We start from the raw sequence: 17,670 nt of genomic DNA on the forward strand, positions 1-17,670 counted from the left end.
TAGGGATCATAAATTAGGATGAGATTAAGTATAACCTTGTTAGTTGCAGATGAATCAGATTTCTGAGATGAGGTTGGGATCTTGGAACCAGAGCTCTTCCCTGAATTTAAAGAAGACATGGGAGGGTACTCATTTCTACATTCTTTCTGGAATACAAAGCATGGAATCAGAAGAATATGGCAACAAACGTAGATGGCGTGGTATTGGCAAGCAGTTTGCATCACGGTATGCAGTCCAAAGTAACAAAGAAGCTGTGCAAGACAGAGCATGCATAAGGGCTCTCCATCAGAAATCTGTGAGTCCAGTAAGCAGACAGACAATATCCAGGAAGCTTGCTGGAGGTGGAATTCTAAGGGGAAGTGGTAGGATCTGACCATTGTAAACCCTTAGATGCTAGAGGCAAATACCAAGACATGGATCACAAATGAGTGGGGAAAGATAGGTTCAGGTATCAAAACTGAGATAGCAGCCCAAGAGCATGCTAGTCACAAGGATGTTGTTGCAAGGGATTCATTCAACCTGCCCTGTCCAGAGTCAGAAAAGAAGATACGGAAGACAACAAAGCTAGGTAAGGTCATCAGGTGAAGAAATGCTCTTTAAGCCCAGAAGAACAAAGAGTCTGGGAGTAAGGGATTACACTGCAAGGGGAAGCTGGAATGACTTTTTGTTTTCTTTATGATTTGTTATTTGTAGCGAATCTATTTCTGAAAAGATTTGAGGCAGCTAAGGCAGCAATTAAAATTTCATGTGCAAATACTCAGATCTTGATTAATTAAAATGGGATCAAAGATAAAATAGACACAGAATTTAATCAACAATTTTTTTAGCCATAAGTGATTTAGTTCATGTGAGGTTATTAATTTCCTTCTACTTGAGAAATTACTGTACTCTCTTATATTACATAAATTTCTATAATGGCCCATGAATAGGGTCTGACTTTTAAAAGTCATCTACAATATGGCCATGTATTCACATATGGTTACTGTGTAGATGAAAATTGCCTAACTTCTTCATTAATCTGCTAACTGTTTATCAGAGTGGGAAGGAGATGGAGAGAGATATGTAGAGGTATATTCCATGAGAACTGTGTGAGCATCAAACAGTCTTATTGTAAGATATAGATGGTGATACTAGACAAGGCCTATTGTTTTTCAGGCGTAAGGGCACAGAAAGTTTTGTCTGTATAATAACAATGGACTAGGTTTGGATTATTTCTACAAGCTTAGATTTTTTGTGTGGAAAACTAGAGAATCAAAGGGACATGTGAAGGGACTGTTAACTTCTGGAAAACACTGAAAAAGGACTGAAAAGCTCTTGGATTTTCTTACGATTGCTTTTACATGTATACATTCTATCTTTTAATGTGTATGTAAGCTGTCAATAGTACACAGATTTCCATTTATTCCACATTTTTAAAAAGTACATATGGATCTTGAGAATATCATACTAAATGAAATAAGTTGGTCAGAAAAAGCTAAGAACCACATGATTTCACACATATGTGAGATATACAACTAAAATTCATAGACACAGACAATAGTAAGGTGGTTATCAGAGGGAAAGGAGTTGTAGGGGTAGTAATGGGTAAAGGGGGACAAATATATAGAAACAGAAGACGATCTGACTGTGGGTTGTGGGCACACAATGCAATATACAGATCATATATCATTGAAATGTATACTTGAAACCTTTGTAATCTTATTAACCAATGTCACTCCAATACACTTAATAATAACAAACAGTATATATAGGTATCTTTTTGTGAGGTCATTTTGAAAAAAAAGTTCATTTTACGAAAACTTAGCTAAAGAACCTATATGCACAGCCCATAGACACAGACAACAATGTGGTGATGGCCAGAGGGAAGAGGGAGCAGGGGCTGGGTGGGGTGTGCAAAGGGCAGGGGAATGGGGACATCTGTAATAATGTTAACAATAAAAATAAAGTTAGAAAAAAAGGACTATTTAGTATGAATACCATGAAGATAACCAAAGAATAAATGATAATTTTATTATTTTTCTTTCACATACTATATGACTTCGTTTATATAAAGCACCGCAAAAAGCAAAATGAACGAATGAATCAATGAATAAATAAATAAATAAATAAATAAATAAATAAATAAATAATAAATAAATAAAATGTAATTTTTTAAAACTGAAGGAGGCTTATATACAAAGACATGCTAATTCTGTTCTCTGCATTAAGCATAATTTTTTTTGCAACCACTTGTCAGATTTTTCAAATTCATAATGTATTACATTCTAAATTTTGCACAAAATTCCTGATAGAAATGTTTGGACTTACGTTGAAAATGCATTATTCTGCTTTTCACATCGTATGCCTTTGCAGTTTAACCCTTTTGTTTCTTCGTAGTAGAAATACAATTGATTTAGGCCATTAGCAAATGCTAACAACACAAGGCAGTATATGAATAGAAACTTCAAAATGTCCAGGAGCATTCTTCCCAGAGATATCTGCAGAGGCCCCAGGTGAGAATTTGCAGTAAAGAGTGAGATCAGGCGTAAGGAACTGAAGATGTTTGCAATCGCAAATAAAGCTTCAGCCACCAGAGTAGGATGCCACATGTCCCAAGATTCTCGAGGATTAAGAGCACTGTACTGAAGAAAAGAAAGAAACAAAGGGAAAGTAAAACAAACACAAACATATGAATATGCCAAGTTCAGGCCAGGATGCTTTTTCAGGTAGGTCTAGCACAATGACCTATCCTCAGGAAGCTAATGTACTTCACAACAATGGCAGCAATACTAATCTGCAAAAAATTAAAAAAAAATTGTCAATTTATAATTATAAACTTCAAAGTGCCTTTCTCATTTGTCCTTGACATTTGTAGTATTTGTTAATATGTTAATTATGTCTGCTTTTGCCTTTCCAAAGGAATTTCAAAAAAAGAAGTGTTACATAGGGAGGAAAAATCTGACTTTATATTCAGAAAATATAGCAATATTATTATAACAAAGAAAAATACATTATAAATGAAACACGCTAAATTTTTAACAAAATAATCAATGACTACTTACCACATTTGACATACTTGGTTATTCTAGAGGAATGCACACATGATACAAATTATATATAAATAGTGAAAGTAGTGTTCTGTTGCCTTGTAACTACCAATATAGGCATAACAGTTAGTACTTTGTATCTGTTATATTTTAAATGTAGTTTATCACCACCAAACCATTATTACATGAAATGTTGAAGGGTCTTCTTTAAGAAGAAGCTAATGAACAACAGAATCTGACAAACTAAATAGATCCAAAGACATGGAAGCATGCAACAGACGGTCATGTCTCAGAGGGAAGAAGGAAGGGAGGTGGAGGGTGGGAAGAGATTAAGCAAAGAAGTTATATGCGTATATGCATAACCCATGGACACAGACAATAATGGGGTGAAGGCCTGGGGAAGGGGGGAAGGCCTGGAGAGGGGGTGAGAGCGAGGTGGAGGAGGTCAATGGGGGGAAAAATGGGATACCTGTAATACTTTCAACAATAAAGATAAATTTAAAAAAAAATTGAAACAGAAAAATAAATAAATAAATGTAGATAAAACCTAACTTGGAAATCATCCTGGGTGTCAATGAATGGCTAATTTTTTATATTTAATGTGTAGATAATGTGATATTTATCAGAACATGTCTTAACTATATAACATGTGATTTGAGGAAAAATATTTGCTACATTAAAGTTTGACCAACAATTATTTTAAAAGTGTTAAATGTCAGCTTTGAATTATCTTGATATTGAGCTATATAAGAGCACAATAAAATGTATTCCTTATAGTATCAAAGAAATTTATTCCCTTTAAAAAAAGTCAAATATGCTCTTTGAAATATTGCATTATGAAAACCTATAATTATATCTGTATAAGAAGTGAACAATAAATTGAATTTTCTTCTTCATACATGTCACTAATAAATATGGCTAGGCAATTGCATATTTTTCCTGTCAAAATAAACTTTTTACTTCTGTATGAGTTCCATCAGAATATTTTTCTCTTTTTATTGTATTTCATACCAGTGACTTTACAAACGTTAATTCTCTTGAAAATAACAGATAGTATTTTTTAGTCTCCCTGGGGGAAAAATACATCACAAGTGACTGATTTTGTTCAACAAGCAGACTTTTGCTTGGGTGACAGTTTAAAACAATTGAGTTTGCCACAGAAGCTGTACCAATTTGCATTCCCATCAACAGTGCACGAGGGTTCCCTTTTGTCTATATCCTCACCAACACTGGTTGTTTGTTCATTTATTGATGATAGTAGTTTCCTCAAAAAATTAAAATTGGAACTGCCTTATGACCTAGTGATTCCACTTGTGGGAAAATATACAAAAAAAACCCAAACACTGATTAAAAAGCATATATGCATCTATAGGTTCAATGCAACATTATTTACAAGAGCCAAGATTTGGAAGCAGTCCAAATGCCCATCAATAGATGAATGGATAAAAAAGCTGCAGTACATTTAAACAATGAAATATTATTCCCCCCTTGGCCATAGAAAAGAAGGAACTCTTACCATTTGTGACAGTGTGGATGGATTTGGAGAGTATAATGCTAAGTGAAATAAGCCAGTCAGAGAAAGACAAGTACCACATGATTTCACTTATATGTGGAATCAAATGAAAAAAAATAAACTAACAAAATAGAAACAGACTCATAGATACAGTGAATAGACTGGCAGCTATCAGAGGTGAGCGTGGTTGTGATAGGGGAAGGGTATGTAATAGAAATAGAATCATAGTTGTTTAATAGCTACTCATGGTACAGAGAGATTTTCTTACAGATTCTGGAAAACTGTGTTACAAGAAGAATAGGCCCTGGAGATAAGGCAGTCAGAGCCCAAGTCATGGACAGAACCTATCTGAAGGGAGACAGCATTCCATGCTAATCTTTGCAAGAACAATGGAAAAAGGCAGGTTCTAAGAACTAACTAACTTTAGATTTTTCCCCCCACCCACTAACTCTATATAAGAGTTTGTTTAAAATGAAATGCCAAGGAGTAGGTCTCCCCCTCCCGGGAATTATCCCTGCTGCTCACTCCATATTGTTGGCAATATGAAATAAATGTTTATAAATTATCCAATCTTGTGTTTGTTTATTGGCTCAGTAGTGACAGGCAGTGATGGACTTGATTTTGGGGTTCAGTTTCAAATTCTGTGTCCATGGCAGGACTGAAAAGCTGGACCTTTCCCTGGGTATTACAGAGATCCTGCTGACTGCCTGGACTGTGGGCTCACAGGGCTGAAATCAGGGCTCTTTTTCTTACTTGCAGTGCTGCCAGGGATTTTCCTGTTGAGTTCCACTTTCAGTTCCAGCAATTCCCATTGTTTCACTTAAATTGAATTGAGTGTTTCTTTGTGCGGATATGGGAAGTATCTGTTGCCTCCTGTCTGGGTTGAGCCTGATCAGCTCCAGGGTGCAAGAGAAACTCCCACAGTCCTTGCTCAGTCTCTGAACCTGACCGGTTCTGGGTTGAGATATTACTCTGTTAATCAGTTGGTTTCCTAACACAGGGCATTCTGATTCTGTGGCTATCCAGATAAGAGGGTACGGTAAGCCATAAAGCCCTTTTCTGTCTGTTGTGCACACTTGTAAATATTCTATATGAGTTTCTCTATAGATTATTGTTTTGCGCCTCTTTGTTGCTTGATTTGTTTAAAGATGGGGGCATATCCCACTTAGCTTGGGGCACCAGCTGCTTGTGGCAGGCTCACCTGTGTCAGCGATTACAGGAACTTCCCAACAGCTGCTGAGAGTTGTCTGGGGACTCTCCCTGCTCTCCATATCAAGGCATCCATTGCCTGAAACACTTAGCCGGTGAAAGGAAACAAGTCTCTGGGGAGCCGACAGACTCCAAGTTTGACTGGGTAAGTCAAACTGGTGTGTATGCTGGGAGTTCTCTATCACTTCCATCTGGGCTTTTTAGCCATCTGAGACTTGACAGTAAGTAATCTGTGGTACTGTTTTGGCAGGGGATAAAACTCTGTGATGTTAATCCCAGTTCTTCCACAAGAGGAAGTCACTCTCAGTCCGAGAACTCTTATTTGTATGTTGTGTTCTGTTTAGTCTAAGAGCTCTCTGAGAGCTCTTATCTGTCAAGTGAAACTTTGATTACAGATATTCTTTACTTGCTTTCTTATCTTTTGGGGACTTGGTTTGCTCTTTTCTGTTTTATGAACAAAGGGAATTCCCTGTCTCAGTCATTTGGGCTTTGTGACATTTAGACCCTGTGAAGGTTATTTGCTGTACCAGTTGGTGTGAAATAAGATTCTAAGGCTAGTGTCCCAGTTCCTCCTTTTGAGAGTACTTGTTTGTTTGTTTTAGATGTTGTTTTTGTTTGTTTTGAAATGGGATAAGATCTCTTATGTACAAGTTTTCATGTTGTTTCATCATAATAATTTCACTCAGAAAGAAAAATATGGGAAAGCAAATCTTATAAACACACCAAGTTCTTCTCCTGGAGGTCCAGAGCTGCAGAGGTGTCCTTACACAGGCTGCACAAGCTGGGGGTGAGGAGGAACTCCCCACTTGTAAAGGAAAAAAATGATACTTTTACGCTAAAGCCCCTGGAGGCCCAGGAATTGCTGCAGTCCTGGTAAAAAGCCATAAGGCCTGATATCTCCCTTCCCCAACTGCTTTTCATCCAGCTTCCTAAGGGTTGTCAAGGTTATGTTATCTCTGTTATGCCTCTTAAAAATGTAAATTTATTTTCCAATGGAAAAAAGCCTGTTTCTGAAAGTTATGAAATGTTTTCATAAATTTACCAAACTAAAGAATGCTGATTGCTTGCTTTTAGTTTTCACTAAAAATTAAGTTTTCTAAAAATTGAGAGAGGAAAAAAAGGTGAAAAGGAATACTCAAGAAGGTAATAGAAAAGGGAAACATTTTTCTTGTATCTGCCTAGAAAGCAAAGGGTCTATACATTATTGAAATAGTTATATGATATGTTATGATAATCAAGTATTTGATTACTTAAAAAAACCATCTTCTTAATCATAGGAACTGAAGTTTTGCTAGCCTGTGTTTGTGTTTAACACCTTTTGTTGTCACTTTGGAGGAATATTTAATATTATTTCATAATGATATATGATTTTTGGTCCAATATGTTTGACAATGTTCCCAGGGATTGGATCTGAAGAGACTTCGTTGACCTAGAATTAACTTTGGATCATTCCAATGTGCCCCTGGAATGCCTCAAAGATTTTTGTCTCCTTATGAGGGAAAATTTTATACTGAAGGTACATGGAAAGATTTGTCAAATAAATAACTATATTAAAATAGATATTCTAGAGATTGTATAAAAATTTCTAAGGGCCTACAAAATTCTGATATGCTCTTATTTATAACTTTGATTGTTATTCTGAAATGTTGTGTCTTGCAAAAAGGGCAGGGTTCCATGTGAATCACATTATAATCAAATCCATAACCATGTTATTTTAAGTTTTTTTGTTACTTAGAGACAGTCACTATTTGATTATAATACATTTTCAAAAATGTTACATCTTCTGAGAAATATATGGAAAGGACTCTGACTTATTTTGAATGGCATACCTCTGAGAATAAATTTTCAGATCATCCCCTTGAATTGGATGAAGATTACTAGAACTCTGGGGATTATCTAATTTATTGAGGTACTGGTGAATGATCAGGAGAAACAAAAATTTAACTGAATAAACTGAAGATGATTGTAGTTTTTGTAACTTTTTTATTGAAAGGATTGCTGATTTTTTAAATCCTTTTGTTTTTCATACATAAGGAAACTTAAATTTTAAAGAAGTTTAGTAAGTTATACCTTAGTAAACAATATTAAAGCACTTAGATTTTCTTCCCTACCTTATCCCTCTAGAATTTGAAAACTCTTAATGAGCAAGTATTATTTAATTTCCAAGGCAATATGGTTGTTTGCATGAATTCAATGAGAACCTGTTCTCTTTGTAACAGGACATAATTGAAAACTGATTTTATTTACCAAGACTTTGAGTGGCCTGTCGTGTTTGAAAGAGGCATGCATAGACTCTGAATGTCACCAGAAAACTTTAAGGAATTAAGATTGACTTTGACTGACTCCAAATCTTGACTATTGTAAATGAAAAACTCACAAACAACAGTATGGTGATCACTAGAGGGAAAAGGATGGAAGGAGTAAGAAAGGATATGGGGGTGATAAATGGTAATATAAGGTGACTTGACTTGGGGTGGTGAACACACAAAGCAGTATACAGATGATGTGTTGTAGAACTGTGCACCTAAAACTTTTGTATGCTCTTATAAGAAAGGGACAACAGCAGTATTGGCATGAAAATACCAACAGGCTTATGAGGAGGCAAAAGAGCAATTAAACAGGTACAGGCACTTAGTATCTATCATCCGGTCCTACCTGGAGAATTGAATGTACATGTAACCAAGGAAGGGATGTCATGGGGGTCTCTGGCAGCAATAAGGGAGACTCTGCATCCCAAAAGGGTTTTGATCCTATGTATGGAAAGGGGTTGAAGAAAAATAAAACCTAATAGAGAAACAGCTTTATGCCACATACCATGTCTGGCAAACAACAGAGCCTACAACTGGAAGCTCCATTCTAACAGCGAAGACCACCTATCCCATCACAGGGTAGCTGCATGCAGCATGGCATGTCTCACACCCTCAAATCTGGTGCAGCACAGACACAAACTATGAGATGGAGTGTTTACCTGCAGCAGAGACATGTCCATTCAACATCCCCTCTTAGCCAGGAATTGCAGACACCATTGGGGCCAGTCACCTTTGTGTCAGAAGAAGATGCTGAAAAGGCACTCAAGGAAAAGCCTATTGGCCATTTGCCAATGAAAGTAGGAACAGTTCCAGTACCACCTGAAACATGGTATACTGATGGCCCATGCAAAGGACATCCCTCTAAATATCATTTTTAGGACTGGACTATTAACAACACATCCCTATGGGGATAAACCATGTAGGTTGGCATATGGACAGTTGTACAGACTAAGGAAATGACCCTATATCATGTCATAGGACATCAGCGATTTCAATGTCCAGGGAATGATGAAGTAAATGTGCTTGCTTGCATTCAATGGCTAGAAGAGGCCCCAGCAGAAGACCTGGCTACACAGGAAAATGAAACATACAGGGCAGAACATCTGGTAAGCAACAACTAAAGCCTGGGGCCTCCAACCAAAAATGACTGATATCATCACAGCTTGTCAACAGTGGTCTGTATGTGTGGAACAGCAATGTGTGTCCCTGACCAGCAATTAAAGGACATTATGTGCAAGACTGGGCTGAGAGCCACAACACCAAGCGGTGATGACACCTAGGTTATAATCCAACTAGAGCTGGACTGATAGAATGTTATAATGGACTGTTGAAAAATGCCTTGAAAACAGGGAGGGTCATTACAAGGATGGACCACAAGACTCTCTGACTTACTACTAACCATGAAAGTAAAGCTCTGGCCAGATGCAGCAGTAGATGTGGGCATCCCCACTGAGAATGCAACTAAGATAAGACCTTGTTGGGGAGTGGAAAATAACCTGTTGTTGCCAGCACCTTAGGATATATATCCCCTAGAGTTAGTATGTTAACTTGGCCCTTGGAAGCTCAAGTGGTACCTACTAGTGTACTGTACTAGCCCCTTGTGGGAGGATCTTGCCCAGGGTTTGCTCATTAAATCTATCATAATTAGTAAACAGCCAACTACTATTCCATATGGTAGATTCATATTCCCTCTCTCACAGCTAGTATTCTAGGCTGGAGGGGACATCACCAGTCAAAAGGTGTAGTACAGAAGGCCAGGAATACCATCTGAATAAGCCACTATTCTTACACAGGACAGAGCAACAGGCTGTATTCTACCCACTGGTACTGATTTGCCTCTGTTGGTGACTACTAAACATTTGTCTTATTTTCCTTAGTTGAGTGCAGGCTAACAGCTTTACAAGATGGGCTGATAAAATGGCTCTCCAGTCCAATGTTTCAGACGGGTATGTTTGAAGATGCCTTCTCTGTCACTGCTGGGCTGCCTTGGAGAACAAATCCAATCAAGCTGACAGAATAGTCCAATCTCAACATGATTCGAAATGTTTTATTGGAACTGGAAAACTGCTTTACATATTCTGATACTAATATGTATGTCTGTTATTCCTTTACTGTATGTTATATTATTGCTATAAAATATAAATGCAATGTCTCATCTATCCTCCTCCCTCTCCAGAATACAAATGGAAAATATTACAGGCATATCGTATGGGAATGGAAAGAAAAAAAACCCATATTGGGGTAGTATGTATAATATTAGGGTAGCATGGCCCCATCCCATGCTCCAACTCCCCCTCCTACCTTGTGGAAAATATAATGAAGACCATCTGTAAACAAAGCTGTAATACCTTGGGATAGGCAGGACTCCTTCACCTCACTCCCTTCAGCAGCAAGGTGCTTTCTATATGAAACTAATCGCATAGATATAAGGTTTAAAATTAACAGGGGGAATTATAGGGGAGAAGCACATAATAGAAATAGAATCACAGTTGTTTAATAGCTACTCACTATTAAGAAGAGATTTTCTTACAGACCTTGGGAAACTGAAGGATATGTTACAAGGAGAATAGGCCCTGGAGATAAGGCAGACCAGAGCCCAGGTCACAGACAAATAGAACCTATCTGAAGGGAGACAGCATTTCATGCTAATCTTTGCAGTGTTCTGGGGTTAATATTTTCAAAGACAATGGAAAAAGGCAGACCCTGGGAACTCCCTAAATTTATATATTTTTCCCCACTACTAACCTTATATAAGAGTTTGTTTAAAATGAAATGTCAGGGAGCGGTTTATTTCCCCACCCAGGGAATCATACCTGCTGCTTACTCCATATTGCTTGCAATATGAAATAAATGTACATAAATGATTCAACCTTGTCTCTACTTAATGACTCAGTAGTGACAGGCAGTGATGGACTTCATTTTGGGGTCTGGTTTCAGTTGTGGGGGCTGGTGAAGGGATTAAGAAAAAACAAACAAACCTTATAGACACAGACAACATTATGATGATTACCAGAGGGAAAGGGGGATGGAGGGAGGTAGAAGAGGGTAAAGGAGAGATAAATGATGATGGAGGAGACTTAACTTGAAGTGGTAAAAACACAATACAATGTACAGAGGATATATTATAGAATTGTTCACCTGAATCCTGTATAATTTTATTAACCAATGTAACTCCAATAAATTCAATAAAAAAATAAATATATCTCTCAGAGATGGAAATGGATTTATTAGAAACAACTCTGACATTCTCCCAGGACCAAACTGGAATTACAACTAAAATGTGGAAAAATCATTCTGAATAACCAACTGTAGAGCAGCTGGAGAGAACCAGTGTAAACAACGATGTAAAGAGGAGGCTTCATCGAGACTGGTATGAAGTGCAGAGGCATGAGAGGGATGGCTGGGCTCCTAAAGGCAGAAGCTAAAGTTCTGGAGGGATATCTCAGCTGCCATAGGGTTTTCCCCAAGAAATCTGTAGTCTAAACCCCAAGCTGGGCTCCCCAGCCCAGAGTAACAGAACCAGGAAAGTGGCCCACATAACATCTGGCTGTGAAAAGCACAGGGGCGGGGACATGTCTGTCTGGCAGCTAGAAACACAGGGCCAACACACTAAATTTCATTTGCAGCAACCCACCTTGGGTGCTGGCAGACAGACAGCAGAGTGGACTACAGCTGCATGAGGAAAGTCTGGGGTTGGAGAGTACAGCAACCAGGATCTCTGTGCTGAGCCATTCCCCCATACTACAGAAGCCATCCTTCTCAGGTAGAGCTTTCCCATCAATGCAGCTTTAGCTTGGCAGGAACCAATTGCCCCATCCATTGGAAACCCGCTCACTGCACCCTGCAGAGTTTATACCTTGCTGAGGACTAAGGCCTGAGGTTCATTAAGTGAATGAGACTAACAGAGGCATGCAGGCAGAGGCGGACCTCTGGATGCTTAGAGTCTTTGCTTAAACTGCTTCTGGGCCTGGGCTAGGAAAAGCAGACCTTGGTGTGCAGTTTGGTCCCTTGCATGCACACCCAGCCTCAGAAGAGGAAGCCACAAGCTGTGGATCACTGATAGCTCTAAACAAGGTACTCAGGGCCAAAGACAACGCTTGATATTGGCCTGCACCAAAATGTTCGTCAACAGAGACATTTGAAAACCGAGGTACCACTGTATATGACAAAACAGACTTCAAAGCAAAGGCCATAAGGGACAAAGAAGGTCACTACATAATACTACAGGGATCACTCCAATAAAAGTATATAACCCTGGTAAACTTATATGCATACAATATAGGAGCATCTAAATATATAAAAATTCTCTTTCAGGACTTTTAGGGAGAGATAAATAGCAGTACAATCACAGTAGGGGATTTCAAAACCCTACTGACTTCATTGGATAGATCTTCCAGACTAAAGTCAACAAGAAACAGTGACTCTCAATGACATACCAGATCAGATGGGTTTAATTCACCTTTATAGAATATTCAACTCCAAAGCTGCAGAATACACATTACTCTCAAGTGCACATAGAACATTCTCAAAGATAGAACACATGTTAAGACACAACACAAGTCTCTACAAGTTCAAAAACATTCAAATCATTTCAAGCATCTTCTCAGATCATAATGGCATGATACCAGAGATCAACTACAATAAACATCCCTAAACATTCAAACACATGAAGGCTAAATAGCATGTTATTAAAAAATGAATGGGTTACCAATCAAATCAAGGAAGAAATAAAAAACTTCCTGGAAACAAATGAAAATGAACACACAAATACCCAAAACCTATGGGACACAATGAAAGCAGTCCTGAGAGGGAAGTTCATAGCATTCCAGGCCTACCTCAAAAACAAGAAACATTTCTAATGCATTATATAACCCTAGAACTAAAAGAATTAGAAAGAACAAGAGAGGCACAGAGTAAGTAGAAGTAAGGGAATAATAAAAATCAAAGTGGAAATAAATAACATAGAGATAAAAAAACAAAAAAAAACAAAAAAATAAAAATATTGCTGAACCACTAGCTAGACTCAGCAAGAAACAAAGAGAGAGAACCAAATTATCAAAATCAGAAATGAAAGACATGAAATAACCACTAATTGCAAGAAAATGCTATGAAAAACTATATGCCAACCAGGTGGACAACCTAGGCGAAATGGACAAATTCTCAAAAACATGCAATCTTCTAAAACTGAATCACGAAAAATTAGAAAATCTGAACAGACAAATAACAAGTCATGAAACTGAAGCAGTAGTATAAAAATCCCTGCAAACAAGAGTCCTTGACTGGATGGCTTCAGAATGGGTCATAACATACAGTCAAATAAGAACTAACACCTATCCTCCATAAACTATTCCAAGAAATTCAAGAGAAAGAAAGACTTCCATGCTCTTTTTATGAGGCCAGCATTATCCTTATTCCAAAATCAGATAAAGACATTACAAATAATGAAAATTACAGGCCAATATCCTTGATGAACATAGATGCCAAAATCCTCAAAACATATTAGCAAATCAGATCCAGCAATATATTAATAAGATTATTCACCATGACCAAGTGAGATTTATCCCAGGGATGCAAGGCTGGTCCAATATTCACAAATCAATAAATGTGATACATCACATAAACAAAATGAAAGATAAAAAATCATATGATCTATTAATAGATGCAGAAAAAGCATTCAACAAAACCCAGCACCTGTTTTTGATAAAAACTCTCAGCAAAGTGGGAATAGAAGGATCATACGTCAACATGATAAAAGCCATATATGACAAACCTACAGCCAACATCATACTCAATGGGCAAAAACTAAAACCATTTCCCCTAAGAACAGGAACAAGACAAGAATGTCTGCTCTCACCACTCTTATTCAACATAGTACTGGAAGCTCTAGTCATTGTGATCAGGGTAGAAGAAAACATAAAAGACATCCAAATAGGAAAAGAGGAAGTAAACTGGCATTATTCGCAGATGACTTGATATTGTACATAGAAAACTCTCAAGACTCTACCAAAAAACTACTAGATTTAATAAATGAATTCATCAAAGTAGCAGGATACAAAATTAACATTCAGAAATTGATGGCATTTATATATACAAATAATGAACTCTTAGAAAGAGAAACTAAAAAAAAAAAATTTTTTTTAAATGCCATTTACCATTGCAACAACAAAAAAATAAGATACCTTGGAATAGGCTTAATGAAGGATGTAAAAGACCTGTGCTTGCAAAACTACAGGACAGTGAAAAAAGAAATAGAGGAAGATACAAACAATGGATTGAAAGAATATCATTAAAATGTCCATACAACCCAAAGCAATCTATAGATTTAATGCAATCCCTATTAAAATACTAATAGAGTATTTCACAGATCTAGAACAAATACTCCAAAAATTTATATAGAACCAGAAAAGGCTCCCAATAGCCTCAGAAATCTTGAAAAAGAAGAACAAAGTAGAAGGGATTACAATACCAGATATTAAATTATACTACAAAGTCATTCTTATCAAAATAGCCTGGTACTGGCACAAGAACAGGCTTATAGATCAATGGAACTGAATAGAGAACCCAGAAATCAACCCAAGTCATTATACGCAATTAATGTTTGACAAAGGAGGCAAGAGCTTACAATGGAGTAAAGAGAGTCTTTTCAGTAAATGGTGCTGGGAAAATTGGACAGGTACATGCAAAAAAATGAAACTAGACCACCAACTTACACTGTACACAAGAATAAACTCAAAATGGATAAAATATATAAATGTAATTCATGAAACCATAGCAATCCTAGATGAAACCATAGGTAGCAAAATTTCAGACATCTCTCATAGCAACATGTTTGCCTATACATCTCCTAGGGCAAAGGGAAGGGAAGGGAAGGGAAGGGAAGGGAAGGGAAGGGAAGGGAAGGGAAGGGAAGGGAAGGGAAGGGAAGGGAAGGGGAAAGGAAAGGAAAGGAAAGGAAAGGAAAGGAAAGGAAAGGAAAGGAAAGGAAAGGAAAGGAAAGGAAAAAGGAAAGGAAAGGAAAGGAAAAAGGAAAGGAAAGGAAAGGAAAGGAAAGGAAAGGAAAGGAAAGGAAAGGAAAGGAAAGGAAAGGAAAAAGGAAAGGAAAGGAAAGGAAAGGAAAGAGGAAAGGGGAAAGGAAAGGAAAGAGGAAAGGGGAAAGGAAAGGAAAGAGGAAAGGAAGGAAGGAAGGGGGAAGAAGAAAGAAAAAACAATTGGGACTACATCAAAATGAAAAGCTTCTGCACAGCAAAAGAAACCATCGATAAAATGAAAAGAGATCCCATTGTATGGGACAACATATTTGCTGTGATACATCTGATAAGGGGTCAATTCCCAAAATACATAAAAATCTATACAACAATACAAGGAAGACAAGCAATCCAATTAAAAATGGGAAAAAAACCTAAATAGACAGTTCTCCAAAGAGGACACACAGATGGCCAAGAGACACATGAAAAATGCTCAGTCACTAATTATTAGAGAGTTGCAAATTTAAATGACAATGAGGTATCTCCTCCCACCTGCCAGAATGGCTATCATCAACATATCAACAAACAACCGATATCTATTATTAAACATTCCCACTATATAACTTTAACATAAAACAGCTAATGACTGAAGACGGGAAAAAAATTAAAATTTAAGATTTAAAAAATTCATTATAACAAGTATCAGAGTAAGGATTTGTGGTATCAAACAATACCAAATGACCTCCACATATTATGTCATCTTTTCCTCCAAAGACTACGATCACAATTGCCTCCTTTTTTCACTTTTCTGGAAAGACACACATTTTTAAGTTGAGAACATCGTCCCCCTTTGTTGTTGGCTAATTTTATATTTCTTTCTTACTTTGTCTCTCTGTTCTGTGTCTCTCCTTCTCTCTCTCTCACTAACATGGCTTATGACTACATCTCAAAATGTACAAAAAATAAAACAAACAGTGAGCATTCTTATATGATCGTTTTCTGGGAATTTCTCACATTTAATACAGTGACACTGCATGTAATAGCTGCTCAAGAAACATTTTCTCCCATCAAGTATTCACATACCTGTGTGGATGACTGGCACAACTAACTGAAATAAAAATGACCTAAGAGATTAACATAAAGTGCTGTTGGAAAACAGAATTGAAATTGGTAATTCAGCCTGGGGCTGAACAGAGATTATATGTTGTTCACTGTTTGAGGATCCTCCAATTGTCAAGTCCAGTAGAGATGCTGGTCCTTTTTCTAAGTTTTACAGCCAGGTCAAAGCAGTTCGATGTGAAATGCATCATCACATGGTGAATGACCATCTCAACTGGGATTTGCAAAATTATAAGAGAAAGGTTTTCTACTTCACAAATCATGAAATGCTGGATTCTGTGCCAGTATATTTGCATAAATCCCCTTCAGAGTCTAGCACTTCTGGTAATTGTTGGGAAACAATGTTACATAAATATGTTCGTATTTATGCATGGTTAGAGTTTCCTGAGCAAAACATTTCTGGTCCAGGGTTAAAGAATGTTTGGTTGACAAACAGTCTTGTAAATTAAAAATAGAGACCTCCTGAGAGATTTGGAAACCTTTTCCCTGGAACCATCTGCTTACATTCTAAGGATAATAAACTTAGGGACCTTTGCCTCTCCACAGTGAATTTGTTTAGTTTTGAAGTTAAGGTCTTTCTCCTTCTCCATGAAGAAGATGAGCAGCTGGCACAGCTACAATATGAGATTCATAATTTTCTAGTTCCTCTTGTGTGTGGCACAAACTCTTGTATGCGAAGGGTATATCTGGTACATCCATTACCCTGTGGGACAATGAAGTATGGGGGACCAATTCTAAGATTGTCATGTAAGTAATTTGTTTGTTCCCTGACCCAAAAAACTTGTTTCCTGTCAGGAATACAGTAGTTCCCCCTTATCCATTGTGGAGACATTCCAAGATAACTAGTAGATACCAGAAACAGCAGAAAGTACCAAACCCTATATATACTATGCTTTTTCCTCTACACACAAACCTATGATAAAGCTTAATTTATAAATTAGGCACAATAGAAGATTAACGACAATTACAAATTATAACAGTATACTGTAATAAAAGCTATGTGAATGACTTTGGGGCCATTATTAAGTAAAATAAGGGTTACTTGAACACAAGCACTGTGATACCATGATAGTAGATCTGATAACTGAGATAACATAAGCGACTAATGGGTGCGGAGCACACAAAATGTGGAGATCCTGTACAAAGGGGTAATTCACATCTGGGCAGGACAGAACTTTCATCCTGCTACTCAGAACAGCACAATTTATAACATAAGTTGTTTATTTTTGGAATTATACATTTAATATTTTCAGATCGTGGTTGACAGCGGGTAACTAAAACCATGGAAAGTAAAACCGCAGATAAAGGAGACTACTGTAAGTAGAGATAGAAACATTATTAATTATCTGTTTTCATTCTTTTAAATTTTGCTTTTTAATTTTTCTCCTGTTATTTACACATATATATAGCCTATGTTTTTAAATATAGCCACTGTTTTATAAAGCGCTTTAAAAACATTTTGCAAACCCTGATGTACTTTGTATTTTTAGAGAAAATTGTGATTCTTCAGTTAATAAATGAAATTTTTA

The 17,670-nt window shown here is 37.1% G+C and overlaps 1 protein-coding gene across 1 annotated transcript in view; it reads right to left on the bottom strand.

Annotated features, from left to right (window-relative positions):
• Nucleotides 1-17,670, bottom strand: part of TRPC4 (transient receptor potential cation channel subfamily C member 4) — a 342,201-nt gene that overhangs the window by 30,193 nt on the left and 294,338 nt on the right. Inside the window, exon 6 of the mRNA XM_081128497.1 lies at nt 2,308-2,621. Coding sequence (XP_080984623.1) covers nt 2,308-2,621 — 314 coding nt within the window. The remainder of the gene's footprint in view (nt 1-2,307; nt 2,622-17,670) is intronic.

The sequence above is a fragment of the Miniopterus schreibersii genome (genome assembly GCF_964146895.1).
Source record: "Miniopterus schreibersii genome assembly, chromosome: 2".
Lineage (NCBI taxonomy): Eukaryota > Metazoa > Chordata > Mammalia > Chiroptera > Miniopteridae > Miniopterus > Miniopterus schreibersii.